This window comes from Phyllopteryx taeniolatus, chromosome 3 (genome assembly GCF_024500385.1).
Source record: "Phyllopteryx taeniolatus isolate TA_2022b chromosome 3, UOR_Ptae_1.2, whole genome shotgun sequence".
In the NCBI taxonomy this organism is placed as follows: domain Eukaryota; kingdom Metazoa; phylum Chordata; class Actinopteri; order Syngnathiformes; family Syngnathidae; genus Phyllopteryx; species Phyllopteryx taeniolatus.
Genome location: NC_084504.1, coordinates 17,688,289 through 17,706,094, shown reverse-complemented (window position 1 = coordinate 17,706,094; position 17,806 = coordinate 17,688,289). Strand labels below are relative to the sequence as shown.

Sequence of the window (17,806 nt, the reverse complement as noted above, 5' to 3'; positions counted from 1 at the left end):
GGCGGGTAAGTATGCATACATTTAAGGGCCACTGCTTCTATCGGAGAAAAGTCTATTGATTTAGATAAAGTACGAACGTACGCCGCCTTTACGGACATGATCAGGGAGTTCTTGTCCTCTCAAACGTGACCAAGACGAGCACCTTTATGGGGCTTAGTCTTCTCTGACGTTTGGGAGGTGTCAGTGCAATATCATGTTTTACGACACCATTAGCCGTGTGAGCTGGGGAGTGCGTAAGTGAGGCCAGTGCAATTAGCATGCCAAGTGGCCGTTTATGATTGGTATAAAGGTGCTCGATCGAGCCCCAGTACAAAAATAAGCACAGATTCCAATTTAGAATGTAATGAACAGCGGGGAGTTGGGTTAATATTTTTAGACAACATTTATGGACGGGATTAAACCCTCTGAGTGTATAAAGGGGTCAAAGGCAAGATACTTAAAGGATGATGTGTTGCCAGATGCTATTGCCCACATCCACTAGGGGTCTCGTTCACCTTTGCTTTGTCCTTATGTGACAACTTCAAACTTTTGGTTTGACAATTAGTTTCTATTCAGTGTGTGAAACGGCAAAAGAGAACTCCAAACTTTTATTTCTTGTTTTCTCACCAGCTTGTATCACCTTGAAATGTCGTTTCTCTCTTGACAGCAGAGTGCTGAATCCTACAGTCTTCACATTTGAACTCTACACAGTTGCCTCTGCTTGAAGCCATTTAAAACCCTTATGCTGTCACTTTAGCTATACTGTACCCAGAATGATTAAACTGTGGTTCCCCACGCCATTCTTTGCTGAATTTATCCACTGGCATGTTCTTTTTCCCACGGCCACCCACCTAACTTGCGCCTTGTCTGCCCACACTGGCATAATCAAACCACTGTCAACGGTTCAATCTGAGAGACAGCGGGTGAGGCAGAGCTGCAGGTTGCAGATGCTTTGTGGGTAACACCGTTAAGCGAGGCGCCGTACACGGCGTCCCTTCAGCCGAGCGCACTTCAAAGTCTGTTTTGCACTTGTACTGTCAACATTTGGGAGAGGAGCGAGGGTGGAGCAGCCTTTGAGCACTGCTGGGTCTTTACCCACCGCTTCTCTTGTTGTCGGTGTTCCCTTCAAGCTTGCCTCTCGCGCTACCAAATTGCTTATGTGCTCGCCACATTTTACTTTCACCCAATTGCTGTTTTCTTTTGTTTTGCTAACGCCCCACTTTCTCCTCGCCTCCGCTGCCTTTTCTTTTCTTTTGTACTTTAACTAGCGCTTGTTGTCTGCATTATTTTGCCGTGTATGTTGTTATAGGTGAGGCAAGCAGGGAGCCAAGGGTATAGCATCAGGCGGGCCTGTCACCTGTGAGGTGGAATTGAACCTGTGACGCAAAAGCCCCGTTCTTTTCTTTCCCGGCTGGCAGCTCTTCACAGAGAGAAAAAGCTTGTTTGATTGAGATATTGTTGTTATTTTTTTCCCCCTCACCTTTTTGTTTTTGTCAATCCCCTTCGCTTCTTTTTACCGACATGGAAACTTTTCTTTGTTTGTATGTGTACCCAAAGTTTTTGTGTTTGGACAGGAATGTCAGTGTGCGGATTTAAATTGCCACTTTCTTTTTTTTTTTCTGCTGTTGTAGGCGTTTGGCCGTATAATGGGACTGCTAACAGCCTGTGATTCTGTACAATAGCTGTCCTACTTTTGTATCTTTACCGAAGATTGTTAACAAGAATATGTAGAAATTAGCAGTGTACCATTGGAGAACCTGTTTTTTTTTTTTTTTTTTTTGTGATGAGTTGGCTGTATATGTTTGATGAGGATTTGTATTTATGCTGCAATTTAGAAGAGTGGAAAGTCTGAATTTCTTTAGACTAAGGGTGTAGGCCCACCACACAACAAGCGATGCGACAGAATGCCACTGAACTGTCACGCAGTCTGCGGGTTTGTGCAACTGGTTTTCATGAGTGGCCGACCATCGGCCACTAGTTTTGCTGCGATTTGAAATTTGAATCGCAGGTGAAAGGCGTTGCAATGTTGTAAATGTAACGACCAATCAAAAATGCTATGTAGTATCACATGAGCACAACAAAAATTATGTTTACAGATATGAAGCAAGATCCAGCTGACCGCCACCAATACAGTGTGTGTGTATATATATATATATATATATATATCACATCTGCCTCACAGTTCTGAGGTCCCGGGTTCAAGGCCTAGCCCTGCCTTTGTGGGTTTTCTCCCACATCCCAAACAGGTAGGTTAATTGAAGACTCTAAATTGCCTGTACCTGTGAATGTGAGTGCAAAAGTTTAGTTATGTGTGCCCTGCGATTGGCCCGGCGACCGGTCCAGGGTGTACCCCGCCTCTCGCCCAGAGACAGCTGGGATTGGCTCCAGCACGCCTGCGACCCTCGTGAGGATAAGCGGTACGGAAGATGAATGAATGAATGTACAGTACCTGTAGCTACAATTTGTAAAAAGCAAAGTGGGGAGAGTCTCTTGTTGCCGAAATACACGAGTGTGGTCCTATATTTCTTGACCTTTTCCTCTCTTTGTCTTATTATAATACAGCTACAGCGACCAGGGCAATCCGCTTGTTCTTTGACAATCGTGCCATGTTGTTGACGGTTCAATAAAAAAAAAAAAAATTGTTTTTATTTAAATGCAGTAGTTTTATGTGGCGCCTCTAAACAAACACCAGGGATCACAGTTTTTTCGTTACAACAAGTTGGTTATATGTGTGAGGGTAATCGCCTGGTGTGCGAGTGTGAGTGTTCGACTGTGTTTTTTTCCTTCCACGATGGACCGCTTTAGTCATGTTTGGCCGCATCGCTTGGTGCTTGGCGTGACTAAGTCGGAGGTCATACTTGCAAAGCCGAGGCAAATCGCAATTGAGGATCATACAAGCAAACTGGTGTTTACATTATGTTGGTTGTAGGCGTCTAGTTTGAACAGATTAGATGAACACATATTACTCACGACTTAATGCAGTTTTCTGCTAAAATCTCGTGAGAACATTTTGGTTCCGTCGACGTATCTCGTAGGTATTGATTCATTCATTTGTTCACCCATCACTGCACCTATGTCACTGATGGCTGTCTATGTTGGCAGTCTGCCAGGACTGTTATGGGCTGACAAGAGAGCTGCCACACACACATACACACACACACCAGGTCATATAAACTGCACTCAGCCCTCTGGGTTTCCCCCCGTTGTCTGCTTTAGTTGGCAGCGCTATAAAAGGATCCACACCCACATGAGAACAGTATCTGTCATCAGACGGGTGTCCGCATATCTCTGTCGGTCTCGCCCACTCTCCTATTCTTTGCTCCCATTGTTTTTTCCCCCGTCCATTTTCCTTTGTTGCTCACTCAGTTGTCTGCCCTTCCTCCTACTATCTTTCTGTCCATCACCCCTCTCTTGTTTTCTCCACCTGGATTATTTCCTTGCGCTTGTGCTTCTTTATCAGTGTTTCCAGTGTTTGTCCGCATGTCAAGTGTGCCTTTTATTGACACCGAGGAGCATTGAGATTAGAACCACGGCAGTCTTGATGCAACAGGTTCCTTCGAGTTTCACCGTGCCTGAACAATTCTAGTGTCCTTTGTTTGCTGTCCAAGATGTTTGGGGGATAAGGCATCTCTTAAGGGGTCGTGGGTGAGTTGGATTTTGTCCCAGCTGGTTGGGGCGAGAGTCGAGGTTCACCCTGGACCGGTTCCCACAGGTGTCAAACTCAGGGCCCGGCGGCCGTATCCGGCCCGCCACATCATTCTTTGCGGCCCACTAGAGCAAATCAAGTGTATCTACTACTTTCTAAATGGATCTGTTATTTTTATTTTGGCAGTCTGTACCAAAATTGCATATTTTTCTTCACTTTTTGCAGCTATTACAAGCATTTTCCCTCTCCAAAACCCATTACCATGAATTGAACAGTAGTTGCAATTGAAATATACTGTATGGTTTTCTCTATTTTCTCTGACTTCAGATTTCAAATTCAATTTGTCAAAAATATGCAGTAAATGATAATGATCAAATGTACTCACAAATGTGTATATGTAATAATATGATGAGGTAACTTTATATTTATATAGTTTTGACAGTCGTAACAGCCTTTTGAGGATAATCGTAACTACAATGTGGTCAGCAATGAAAATGAGTTTAACGCCCCTGATTAATCGACAAGCAACTATTCACACTCACATTCAAATTTCATTACAAATGTTCCCATTATGGTCCTAATAAAGGTTATCTTATCTTATTCACACCTACAGACAAAGTAGAGCTTTCAGTCAACCTAACGTGTGTTTGGAATGACAACAAAAACTAATACTAATTACACTGCATTATTATTGGCATGAAAGCTTACATAATGCTATTTAACAACAACCTGCACAGTGGAACGTTGGACCTGCCATTCTAACCAATTGTACATTTTTTAAATGAGATACAAACTGACAAAAGGGAGACACAACATTGATTTTGTGAGTCTTCATATTTGTGCATGCATACAGTATATACATGTATGCATTCTCGTCCTCGTGCGGTGTATAGCGATAGAGCTTCCCCAAACCAGCAGCAGAAGAAGATGAAGGCTTGTTCAGCCATCACTCATCAGAGACTTCGCTACGCTTGTCCACCACGACGTAGAACACGGCGAACATACTGACGCCAACTTGTTGTCTGTGCGGAGCATCACAGAGGACGTCAGTCAGTCAGACAGACAGCCGGAGTAGCCGACAGTGCATCCGCCGCACAGGAATCCCGCAGACTGGCTCTGCTGATGTGGTTGCTCACTCCGTGGCGAGCTCTGATCAGTGATCTGTCGGGATTGTCATGGACGCATATATGAGCGTGTGTGTAGAAGTGTGCTGAGGTACTGTGAAGCTCGTGTGTCTAAATGTCCATCATTTAAGACACGTGTCCAAATGTTATTTTTCTTCGATGACAGCATACAGGGAAAAAAAAAAAAGCTGGAAGGGCCACTTTGACATTCTTTACTTTTAATTTGTTAAACAAGCTAAATCAGGGCCGCACGGTGGACGAGTGGCTAGCACAGCTGCCTCACATACAGAGAAAATGGATGGATGGATGAGGCTAAATCAGTCCATCAGTATAGGTAAGCAACTATATACAGTACGTACAGGAGTGGTTCTTAACCTTAGTGGGGTTACTCAACAAACGCAAGTTTCATGCATGCATTCATGGAGCCCTTCTGAATTGGAAAAATAAAATATGGTTTATTTCAAATTCAAAACGGGTATATATTTTATTTTGTGCACAAAACATGAATTCCACACACATTCCAAACAAAAACATCATTCAGTTCGATGCAAATTTACTGAAAATGAAAGTGACTTCTGCCTTTCACCTTGGCAATTGCCACTTTCAGATCAAAGTCTGCTCCTTTTCTTTGTTTTTGTCTTACAATCGTCGAAGAGCATTGTTCGCTAAGATACGTCGAGTGCAAAAGTACAGTATTGGTAATCCATTCATCTTCTGTACCGCTTATCCTCACTAGGCTCGCGGGCGTGCTGGAGCCTATCCCAACTATCTTCGGGCAAGAGCCGGGGTACACTCTGAACCGGTCGCCAGCCAATCTCATGGCACATATAAACAAACACACATTTGCACACACATTCACACCTACGGGCAATTTAGAGTCTTTAATCAACCTAGCATGCATGTTTTGGGGATGTGGGAGGAAACCGGAGTGCCCGGAGAAAACCCACACAAACACGATGAGAACATGCAAACTCCACACAGGCGGGCCCGGGATTTGAATCCCGGTCCTCAGAACTGTGAGGCAGATGTGCTAACCAGTCGGCCACCGTGCCGCCAGTATTGCTAATCAACTCCACAAAATTCATGTGTGGTTAGTAAAAAAATAAATAAAAGTTTTAAATCCAAACATGGGCAAAAACACATTGTAACCCTTCAATGTGTTTTTGTGCTTTGTCCCTCCACTCCTTTGCTCTCTTCATGATGACTGTTGTCTCTCCCAGGCTTTCCCATGAGCCCTTGCCCTGTCCTCTATTTGATTGTGTGATCACTTCCCTTAGGCCACTGTTTCACATCTGTGGAAGCATGTGTTTATGTATATTCCGAGGGCTGAACAGTGTGTGTTTGTGTGTGTTATAATCAGTTTGTAATCCCTTCCTTGCGGCCATTGCTCCACACAGCTGGAGTCAGAGAGGCTCTGGAGGCTTGGTGTGCTATTTAAGCATCCTTTGCTCGCTCCACCTCACCGGGCGGTGTGTGTGTGTGTGCGCGCGCGTGTTTGTCTTGTATACTTACGTGTGTGTGTTTTAACAGGTGCAGTACCGAGAACTCAAACTAGATCCCAATCCCAGTCCAAATAAAAGGAAGAAAAACAACCCCGGGTAGAAGTCTTCCCTGGTCGACTTCCTGTGTGCTGCTACATTACTGGACTGTGAGGAGCAGAGGCAGCCGGTCGGGAACCAACGTGGCGCAGCTACAACTTCCTGCTCAGCTACAACTTCCTCACCCCCGCCCCCACCGTCGCACCTCGTCTTTTCTGTCTGGTATCCTTCACAAGCTCTTGAAGATTAATTTTTGGAAAAAGAAATGGGATCATTCGTATCCCCGTTTTGCTGCTCATTAATTTTAAAAGAGGGGGGGAAAAGACAGATGTCACACTAAACTATATTACGCTTTCTCATTTCTCACTTTCTCGCTTTGTTTCACACCAAAACCTGTTTATCTGAAAACAAACCTCACTAATAATGCAATTTTCATTGTTTTAAGTTATTGCGTTGTTAAAAAGGCACTGAGACACCTCATGTTGTCTTCCTCTACCACTAATGACGCCACATTCAATGGCAACCATTTGGATTGAACTATACCGACTCCCATCAAACACACACGGAATTTTTTTTTTTAAAGGCAGTTTGGCTTCAACACACAATTTCCCACTTGTTTCTGGGATTTTTTCTTTACTTTTATTTGTGACTGATTACTGATGTTTGGACCCGAGAGAGGGTCCTTGGTCACAATCTTTGATGGTGCTCATCCCGTACAGATTGAGCTCAAGTTCTTCCACACCAAATTCATCCAAGAATGCCTTTATGGACCTTGCGTTGCGCACTGAGGAGCAGAAAAAAGGCAATCCCCAAACTCCTCCCACAAAAATCATCATGCAATCATTCAGTTGTCCAAAACAGCTCAGTAAGATGAATAATTAAGATTCAAGGATTGTAACCATTGCCCAACCAGCAATTGATTAATTCATTATTTAAGAGGTTGGTGACAACACTTTTTTTTTCTTTTTGCATATGTGTATGCTACTAATCCTTTCTCTTGCGGAACCTCCGGAGTCAAACACAATTCATTCCATGACGCTGGTTGACTCCAAAATGTTTCCCCTTGGCAATAATTAAAGTGAATTAATTCCAGACTAAAACTGTCACAATCATAAAACCTTCAACTATATGGCAATGTTTTAAGTATAACTTAAGATTTTTAAGCATTGTCGAAATTCCTCTGTGAATAGCGGGGGTCCATGCACGCACAAAACACACAAAGTGGGAGTTAGAAGCTCCACACAACACACGCTGACCTTTCTGATGGCACAAGCTTCGAGATCACACGTGAACTAAGTGTGCAGCTACTTGTTCACGCGTGATAACGTAACGTCTTATTTGAGCCGGTGCTTACTCTCAGAACTCGCACACAACACACACACACAGCGCAGACACGCCGTGCGTGATGCTGTGCCCCAGGCCGCCCACTCCATCCACCCCAACTCAAACTTTGTTGTGAGAGGCGTTTTTGCTTGCAGTAGTTTTGCGTGTTTACAGAATAAAACATAAGTTGGCTTCTTTTCACTCTTGTTGTGTTACTATTTGATGTCCCCTGCAGCTGTGTATACTGATGCGTAGCTTTTGTTCCTCTCATCCTGACTCCATCATACATTCTCCTGCGTTTTCCCTCACTGTGGTGTGCGTGAGCACCCTCGTATGAAGGGATGTTGCCTGTTGCGCCTCGGTGGGAATATAGTAGCTCACGTTACTTGGAAGGAGAGATCCCTGTTAGTTTCCGTGATGAGCATGAAATTTGGTGGACATGTACCATAACAGGACACACAAAATAAGTCTTAAGAACTCATCCATGAAGTTGAACAGGAAGTCACCCATTTTATTTTGAAGCAGGCATTTCTAGTGAATTCCAGGGCTTGCGTATGTAGCGTGTCTTGTTCTGACCGATGCGTTCTGTGAGGCGTTCCTGTTGTGCAATTTTGTAATATGGAAGTGCATTCAGTGTTCCAGCGCATAAAGTGAGGTTCATTTAGTTATGCTTGATGAGTGTGTGGAAGAACTTGTGATTCCTGATTTAAGCTCCAAAAGAGTGAGCCAGAAGAGAGCCTTGGTGGGGGAATCCCACAGACACACTGTCAAAATCTTGTCAAAAGTCTTCCCAGAAGTGTAGAAGCTGGTACAGCTGCGATGCCATATTTCATCTATTTTGACTTCCTGTATGTGTACTGGTGTTCCAACAGTGTTGGTGTGCCCAGTAATTTCTGGATTTATTTGACAACACTTTTTTGGCAACATTTGTAAGCCAACCAAAGTGTTTAATGTCTTGTCTGCATTTCAAAGCTATAAACAGGGGTGTCCAAACTTGAGCCCGGGAGCCATTTGCAGCCCGCTGCTTGTAATAATATTCACAAAAGACCCGTTGTTTGCCTGCTACTACTTACTTTATACACTCGAATAAGATATTCATTATAATGTCTCACATCCTAGTTTTCCACCAACCACACATCAAATAAAGAAGGTGAAGAATGTCAAAGTGGCCCTTGCGTCCTTCCATTTTTCTGTCTTTGGCCATTGGAAGAAAAGGTTTGGACACCCCTGCTACAAATGAATGTATCATCAGACTGTAAAGAAGAAAAAAAACAACAACTCTTATTTGCACCCACTTGAAATGAGACTATTTATTTTTTAACTCTACATGTACATAGCTAAGTCCTTATTGAATGATGGTTGTATTTTATACAGTATGCTTGTTGATGGTCTGCTATTGACACTGTAAAGTACCTGTATGCCTGCCTCCTTTTCTAAGGTGTCTTTTTCTTGTGTGTCTGCCTGCAATGTTTGTGCCTGCCTGCGACATCACAGTCATGTGTTCAACCTGTGGCAACGTGTGACCGCAGAAAGACTGCAGGAGCTCAGGTGGGCTGGCTCACTTCAACAAATCAACTCTTGTCTCGCGTAAATGAAACACATCTGATGGATGTCCAAGAAGAGAAACATGACAATAAATGTGTTTTTATCTTTACTAGTCTGAATTATGCCAATGTGTTCTTTATAGGTTCTGGCATAGAAACTGTGACCAGACTCGAAAGCAACATGAAAGACATCTTTGCAATCCAATGGAATTCAGTATAAGAACTGTATGGAAATTTAAAATAAACACTATTACAATAAAACGGTACCATATTTAGGTTGCCTTCTAAAATAAGCAGTAAGGTGCTACAGCACTCAATTAAAAGTGACCTTTATTATTTTCAAAGTAGAATTTTAACATAGCTCTTCTATTGGTTCCAATTAGATCGTGTATGTGTCCCTAAAGGAATTGTGTATGCCAGTATTACAGCTGCACCTCAATAAATAAGAACATTGTGGAATGGAACACAATTTATTTCAGTAGTTGAATTCAAATAGTGAAACTCATTCAAAGCACACGGTAAAATATTTCAAGATTTTTCTATGATAATTACGGCTTACTTCTAAAGAAAACACAATTTACAACCTGAAATTTCAATATTGTATAATATTAGGAATATAGAAATTAGGCAGGAATTTCCTACCTGAAGTATTTTTTTTAATTAAATCTGCCTAATAATACTCATTGAATTTGCTACTGAACTAAACCGTTCTGTAAACACATTAAGTTTAGATGCAATATTGAGATAACCACTGTATTTTTATTAACAGACTAACAAAAACATCTCACAGATGCATGTGCATAAACTAACTAACACAAACTAGCTTGAGGTAGTAAAAGTGGATGAATATTTTTGAAAATCCAAACTTATGTGGTACAAAAGTAAAAAAAAGTGCAAAAATATGCCTCCAGGCATCTTCTCAATATCATTTGATTGATAACATGACTAGGTACGTTATCTCTCAATATCTGTTTACTTCTGCTAAGAGTGTCTGTCCTTTAGATTGCATACTCCCCAGGATCACCATGAGGATCACTGTATTCTCTCCTTCATACGCTTTCACCGCCTCGCAAACCTGTCCCGAGTGTTTTCCTCTGGCCAGCTCCAGCAGCGTGTGGGTGTCATCCGCAAGACTCACCGCACGCTGGTCCGTCCAGCCAAGTGTCACTCTTTGGAGGGAGTGTGCCTCCAGGCCCCGTACCAGCGTGTGCCCCACGTCGCTAGCAAGCGTAGAGCCGGGCAGGCCTTTTTCCTGCTGGTAGCACACGAGGAGGTGTACTAGCATACAGGACCCCGCTTCCAGGAGGGCGTGGTTCAACACCTTTGCAGAGTTCAGCTTGGAGTCGCCCACTTGTGCGCTGTGGATAAGCTCCGCCCTCTCACTTGTGTCAGAGGTGAGGTCCAATGTGGTGCGGCCTTTTTCGTCTGCTTGCTGGAGGAGCTCAGAACCTAGAAGAGACCACCATATAGAGTATTTATAGAATGTATTCCTTTTCATCTATCTGTGTCTATGCCAGAGAAATATAGTGACAGCCAGAGCAATTCAACGGTCTTCCACTCGATGGCAGAAGGTGCAGTATTAACCTGTGTGTGCACATTTTGCCATACATTGTGTTCTACTAAACAGACACTGACTTCTCACTAGTTAGTACAGTCATGACTAAATTGGGACAAGATCGTTATTTAATTATATAGTTGTACCTTGACGAGCGAAAGACAATAATAATGTACAACAATTATTGTATTAGCAAGAATAATGTTATGGTAATTACAGTAAACCCTCAATTATCGCAGGGGTTACGTTCCAGAAACCCCATTGCAATACATGAAAACAGCTAAGTAGCTACCAATTATTTATTAAATGATTATATAAATTTGAGTTTCATGTAGGCAATTCAATGCCAATAAAAAGATACTTTAGAGTGGTGCAAATATTTTATCTGTCCAGTTGAAGTCACCAACCGTATGCTCTACATAAGTAGATGCCTATTAAAGGCAGGTGTGCTCTGTTTGAATGACATGAACAACAGCCCATGCGGACATGGTGTGAACAGGCGATTTCCTGCTTTAAGCATTGGCGCCGTTCTACACACTGATAGTCCTGGCAATGTAGTCAGCAAAAAGCATTATGGGAACCCAGAAGTCATTGCAGTGATGTTTTTAACATTGCTTTTTACTTGCATTTATTCGGTCAATATTGTCATAGGTGTGTGTATTAGCTATTTGTCCCTTGGCCCAACAAATATATTAAATTTATTTCATAAAACTCTGACTGTGGCTTGTGTTTTAGACAGTGGCTTTCAGGTCATGGTCTTTGTATCGCCAAGCAATTTGGTGACTTATCAAAAGTATGAGTTGAGTTTACTCAGTAATGTTTTTTTTACTGCGAAAAATATTAGCAAAATTTACTTAATGTGGGTCATTATTGCCACATTCAAATCATGCAGCCAATAAAGCTGACTGTAGCAGAGATGTGCAGGTGGGTAACTGCACTGCACTGACCAATTTATTTATATATATAAAAAAATAAAAAATAATCAATCAGCAATACACTGATTCCGCAATAAGTGAACCGCTATATAGTGACTAGCGAGGGATTACTGTAGTAGTATTCACACATTTTGGGGGAATGTGGGAGGAAGCTAGAGTACTCAGAGAAAACCCACACAAGCACAGGGAGAATATACAAACTCCACATGAGATTCATACCAAGAAGCTCAGAACTGAGAGGCAGATATGCTAACCAATAGTCCTCTGTGTTGGGTTGGATTCAAAAAAATAAAATAAAAAAGTGGACCAACAGCTTTAATCCAATGCTGACTGCAGGTCCATTTTTATGGCGCCAGACCAACAGCATCGGGCCTGTGAGTCAAGTGCGGACCCTTTTGTTTGCTTTTCAATACCACCTGCTCTCGAGGCCACTTGACCGCTCAAGTCCCGCCACTTTTGAGCGAGCGTACGGCTCGATGTGTGACTCACAAACAGGTGAAGTGCTGTCAAAAGCCATTTTGGGAGTTGTTGCCAATCGACGCGATGCATTTGTGGTGGAAAATGTAAAAAGCTACAAAAGTCACTTGGTTCGAAAATTACACTTTAAAAAATGGACAGGAACTAATGGCGTGTGAAGTAGCTGCCAAGGTCAGTGCTCATCTACGTTTTAGTGCTGCAAAAAAACCTGCAATCTGCAAAACTAGTGGAATTATTCTACATAAAGCTTTACATAAGGGTACATTTTCAAATGCATCGGTCAAACAACTGGGGCAGTGGTCAAGGACATAAGAGCACACGTTTGTCAAACAGGAGACAAGATAAAAGGGAAATTTGTCCTTTTGCCTTTCATTTGGGACAGGGACTCTGCTTCTTTTGCCAGAACAGTAAAACTACAGTATTTTTGACATGGGTGTGGGCATACAGGACTGAAGCCAGAACTGAAACTGTTACCAGAACTTGAATACAGTACTCCCTATATTTTGGTGTCAAATAAATAATAATAATTCCCCGTCCATACATCAATTTATTATTATTATTTTTTAAACCGCTTATCCTGTTCAGGATCACATGGAACTGGAGCCTATCCCAACTGGCGGGTTTGAGGCGGATTACACCCTGAACTGGTTGCCACTCAATCCAGGGCACATTATGTAGTAGTTCCACCCTAAAAAACAATCTTGTAAATGCTACCCGAGCAAAGTAGAATCATGTCACATACTTTAGTGTTCTACAGTTTTGGTGTTAGACAGATGGATTGTTGAATGGCGACAATAGATACTGTATATGTGAAGGGATAATCAGAATGGAAGCCCTTGTTTGGATAGGCATAATAAATTACATTCCTACTACATATCCTACTTAAACACAGTTTATATTCCAAATGGCTATTTGTATCTTGAATTGTTCACAATTCTTTGCCATTTTTCTACAACGTAGATTCAAATCATTGTATTCTGTTTTTATTTATGTTTAACACAACGTCCCAACTTCATTGGAATTGGGGTTGTACAAATACGATCATTACGCTTTTTTGGCGTCACTCACAGCGCACATTGCCACGTTTCTTGAACCGATTAACCCAGCCATGACTTGCTAAAAAGGTCTCATCAACAGTGTCTTCCCCAGTCTTAACCTTTAAATCCTCAAAAAGATTTATAGCCTTGTCTTGCATGAACATGAGGATAAGCGGTGCCCGTCACTGCTTGCAAAACATATGAAAAAGAAATATCTGAACATTTAGAGCACAAGCGAACACGTTACCAAACTGAGGTTCTGGGCGTGACATGGATTTGCTGGAGTAGGACTTGGAAGTATTCTGAACGAAACTTTTACATGGCTGTCTGTTCATACAGCTGACCTGAACGTTTGCAACCCAAATGTTTAAAGTAAGATATTGTCTTTAATTGTGGTGAATTTATGAGATTCTTCACTAATCATCTCTAGAATCAACTGAGGCAAAAATGGAGTGCACTACTTGGATGCAAGTAGCTGAGGTGCTGCCAATTCACTCAACTTGTTTGTGGCCTAAAGAAAAACAACATGACTTTGGCTATGGGAAACTCAGTTACAAGGACCCAAACCTTTGCTAGCATTATTCTGTTCAATACAACACGAGAATTGAAATATGAGTCCAGAACATTCATACATACTCCCATCTAAACAATAAAATCGGTTAACTGATTGATCAAGGACATCTAGCCAAAACCCTATCCTTAGACCAGAAGCCATTAAATCTCATCTTTTGGTGTGTATGGTAACCAACCATTAAAACCCCAAACAAATAGTACAATGATCACCCGTATCTCTCTTAGATGTCTGTTAGCCTGACATCATCAGAGATGCAAAAGACTGAGAGAGTTCAAGTCTTGCAGTGTAGCCTGCTGTCACAGTGTCAACAGCAGCTGACAGGCAGACTGCGAGCAGAGATGACGTTGGTGTGGGGAGGCAAGGGGCCCCTGCAGCATGGCTCTGGGCGCAAAGTGCGTATAATACTGATACTCACTGTGCGTCTGCGCATTTGAATGTGTCGCCCTGAAAGCTAAATGCGCGTGTGCATACTTTTTGTTGGCCTTACATATTTGCCTGCCTCACAGAATTCTCCCTTTTCATTACCATTCACCACCTACTTGTTGGCTTTTACGTTAAGACCGACACGTCTCATTAAATTACCACTCGACTAACAAAACACGATTCATACGTTCAGTTTAACCACAACAGTGGACTAGTGGTTAGGATGTCTGCCTCACAGTTCTACGGTTTGGGGTTAAAATCTTGGCTCAGGCCTTCCTGTGTGGAATTTGCATGGGTTATCCGAACCCACGCTGCATGCACTAAAGGCGAGTGTACCACAGCATCATCCAGAACTATGTGTAACATAAGACATTTAAATAAATTTGAATGAAAGGCACGACATTTGACTTGTTCACTTGGACCTGTAGTGCGAATCCAGCCTAACACTTACTGGAATCCAGCAACTAATGCTCCTTTCTGTGATCCATCATTGACTACAAATCACTTGGCCGATATGACGCTACAACTGTCTAACCGCATAAAGATGTCATTACTCACGCTAACTAGTGTCAAATGACTTTTTTATTGACAGACGTAACACAATGCTGATTATACACTCCCACATACACACAGTTATGGGCTGGCAGGTGAAGAGCATTCAGTTTGGCGGTGGGTGTCACATGTTGCGGTGGAGATAAATACGGCAGCTGGGGGATTACACCGGAGCACAAGGTAATTACACCATCCTGTGCGTGCGTGCGTGCGTATTTGTGCGTGTCCTCTGCAGCTATGGCAAAGGAATTCACATGCTGCGCGAACTCCAACCAGCCAGACGCAATCTACTCATACACACACAGTGCAAAGTCCTTTGGCCTTTAGAGGGCAGGCGAAGACAAGGAATATAAAAGCCGGAGTGGAGGAGGGGTAAAATTGGCGTAAAAAGAGGCAGAGAGGGAGGAAAAGAAGATGCAGTGCTCAGTCTTTGTGTCTCTGGTCTGAGGAGAAGCTAAGCATCCTCTCTTCCCCATCGCTGCCTGCAAACAGTGGTAGGGCGGGTGAGTGAACCTCAGCCAGGGGCACGACATCACTGTCCACTGGAAGATGCTAGCTAGCACCCTGAAGCAACACCAAGGCTACCCTAGAGAACTACAATAGCGGCTTCCAGAGATGTAGCCTAAAATGTGGCCATAAACCTTTCGATCTACGTTCCTACCCTCACGAGCTGTGGGTCGTGACAGAAAGAACAACATCGCGGATACAAGCGGCCAAAATGAGTTTCCTCCGCAGGGTGTCTGGGCTCTCCCTCAGAGATAGCGTGAGAAACTCGGTCATCCAGGAGGGGCTCAGAGTAGAGCCGCTGCTCCTCCACATCGAGAGGAGCCAGATGAGGTGGATCGGGCATCTGATTAGGATGCCTCCCTGGTGAGGTGTTCCGGGCACGTCCCACCGGGAGGAGACCCTGGGGACGACCCAGGGCACGCTGGAGAGACTATGTTTCTCGGCTGGCCTGGGTACGCTTTGGCAGCAATGAAAAACAGTATTTTATTCTGAAATGAGGGGATACCGAGATCCCCTCATTTCAGAATAAAATACTGTTTTTCATTGCTGCCAAAGCTAGCCTAACCTTACCTGACACTTTACTGGTTCAAACATCATATCAAAGTGCAAGATATAATTCCATAAATGACTCCCCGCACACCCCTTTTTTTTGTAACAAATTTTGAAATTCCTAGACACACACTGTATTTCTATTTCCAAACCGAATTTGGAAACTAGGTGGCCCCCTATTATTTCTATCATTAACATCGCTGTTTCCCTGAGTTAGGCCACATAAATGACTCCTTCTCACGACAAACTGTAAACTGTTCCTTTTCGAAGAGTTTTCAACATTACCAAGGTTGTGGAAAACGAGTGTGCCATTAAAACAGAGCCTCTTCTCTGGCTTTTTAAGAAGCCTTTGACATTGTGAAGGCAAAGTCAAACTTTTGAATTAACTTCGGGTGGATTCTTCCATTTTGCACACTATCCTCGCCGAGCTTCCCGCTCGTGAGTTGTGATCATTTAAAGGTGAGCTGGAGGTGGTCTTTGGAACTGAACGAATCAAAAGAACAACAGCCCCCGCACACTGTGGGATGTACTCAGCTTGTCACTGACACAAGGCTTCATTCATACTAAACAAACCCCTCCATTAGGTTGTATAAAACACCCATTATCAACTTAACTCACCTTATCGACTTAACTCAAAGTAGTACACAAATTTCCACAAAGGAATAGTAACTTTATTTGCAGATCAGGACAGTGTATCCAGCATTTTTGTATTTATCTAATTAATGACATCCACCAGGTATATTATTTCATCACCATTGCTATGAAAAACTGAACTATCACACAGCCATAAGTATTAGGACCCTTTGCTCAGTATTTAGTAGAAGAACCCTTTTGAGCTAATACAGCCATGAATCTTTTGGGGAATGATGCCAGTTTTTCACACGTCTTTATGGACCTTGCTTTCTACACTGGTGCATAGACATGTTGGGAAAAAAGGAAGGGCTACTCCCCAAACTGTTTGACTGTCCAAAATCTCTTAGTATGCTGACGCATTCAGAGTTCCTTCACTGGAGCTCAGGGGCTAATATTTTGGACATTTTCAACTTTGTGGCAATAGTTTGGAGATGGCCCCTTCCTGTTCCAACAGAACCGTCTATCAGTGCACAAATCAGAGAGAGTTTGATGTGAATTAACTTGACTGGCCTGCACAATCCTGACCTCCACCCTATAGAACACTTCTGGATGAATTAGAGCGGAGACTGAGAGGCAGGCCTTCTCGTTCAACATTAGTGTGTGACCTCACAAATGTGCTTCTGGAAAAATGGTCATACATTTCCATAAACATACTCCTAAACCTTGTGGAAATCCTTTCCAGAAGAGTTAAAGATGTTATAATTGCAGAGGGTGGACCGATGCCATATTAAAACCAATGGATTAAGAATGGGATGTCACTTAAATTCATATCTGAGTCAAGGCAGGTGAGCGAATACTTTTGGCAATATAGTGTATGTTGAAGTGAGGGGAGGAGCTCCATTTTGTCTGGACATAGCGCTATCTAAGAGAAAAGGAGTTGTTGCCGCCATCTTGTGGCATCGAGAGGCAATCATAAACCTTTTTTAGTTGTTTTGTTTGTTGATTTTCGCTATTCATAGCAGGGCTTAGTGCCTATACCACACAAACAGCAGGGGAACACTGTATAGTATTTCTTATGTGATTTGCAATATCCTAAGTGTTTTGTAAGTACATGGCAGGTTGTACGGTGTAGGGTGGTTGTTCATTTCCCCAGTGCTTTCCCCCCCACACTGACATGCCCACTGCGATTGCGTGTGTGTGTGTCTGAATTGCACAACCTTGGGTCAATTTCCATTCTAATCAGGAACACCCGCAAAATTTAAACATGGCTGACAACTCAAGAGGCACCAACATACACACAGAGACACTCATTTACATGCATAAATGCACACTTAACTGGAGATTGGCATTCTATCAGTCCAATTTTTGATATTCAGGATATGTTTTTGTAGATCAGCAAATATAAGCACCTGCATTACACGTGGATGCCTTCATGCCCCCCCCCCCCTTCCACACACACACACACACAGG

General features: G+C 42.8%; 2 protein-coding genes across 18 annotated transcripts in view; one reads left to right on the top strand and one right to left on the bottom strand.

The window, feature by feature from the left end:
• Positions 1-9,264, top strand: part of mctp1a (multiple C2 domains, transmembrane 1a) — a 135,779-nt gene extending 126,515 nt beyond the window's left edge. For all 8 annotated transcript variants that reach the window (XM_061767248.1, XM_061767249.1, XM_061767254.1 and 5 more), the window contains one exon: positions 6,280-9,264. In XM_061767248.1, the coding sequence (XP_061623232.1) occupies positions 6,280-6,351 (72 nt within the window). In that variant the 3' untranslated portion in view covers positions 6,352-9,264. The remainder of the gene's footprint in view (positions 1-6,279) is intronic.
• A 203-nt stretch (positions 9,265-9,467) lies between these two features.
• The window catches only part of slf1 (SMC5-SMC6 complex localization factor 1), a 37,947-nt gene continuing 29,608 nt past the window's right edge, over positions 9,468-17,806 (bottom strand). For all 10 annotated transcript variants that reach the window (XM_061767244.1, XM_061767241.1, XM_061767243.1 and 7 more), the window contains one exon: positions 9,468-10,603. In XM_061767244.1, coding sequence (XP_061623228.1) covers positions 10,116-10,603 — 488 coding nt within the window. In that variant the 3' untranslated portion in view covers positions 9,468-10,115. The remainder of the gene's footprint in view (positions 10,604-17,806) is intronic.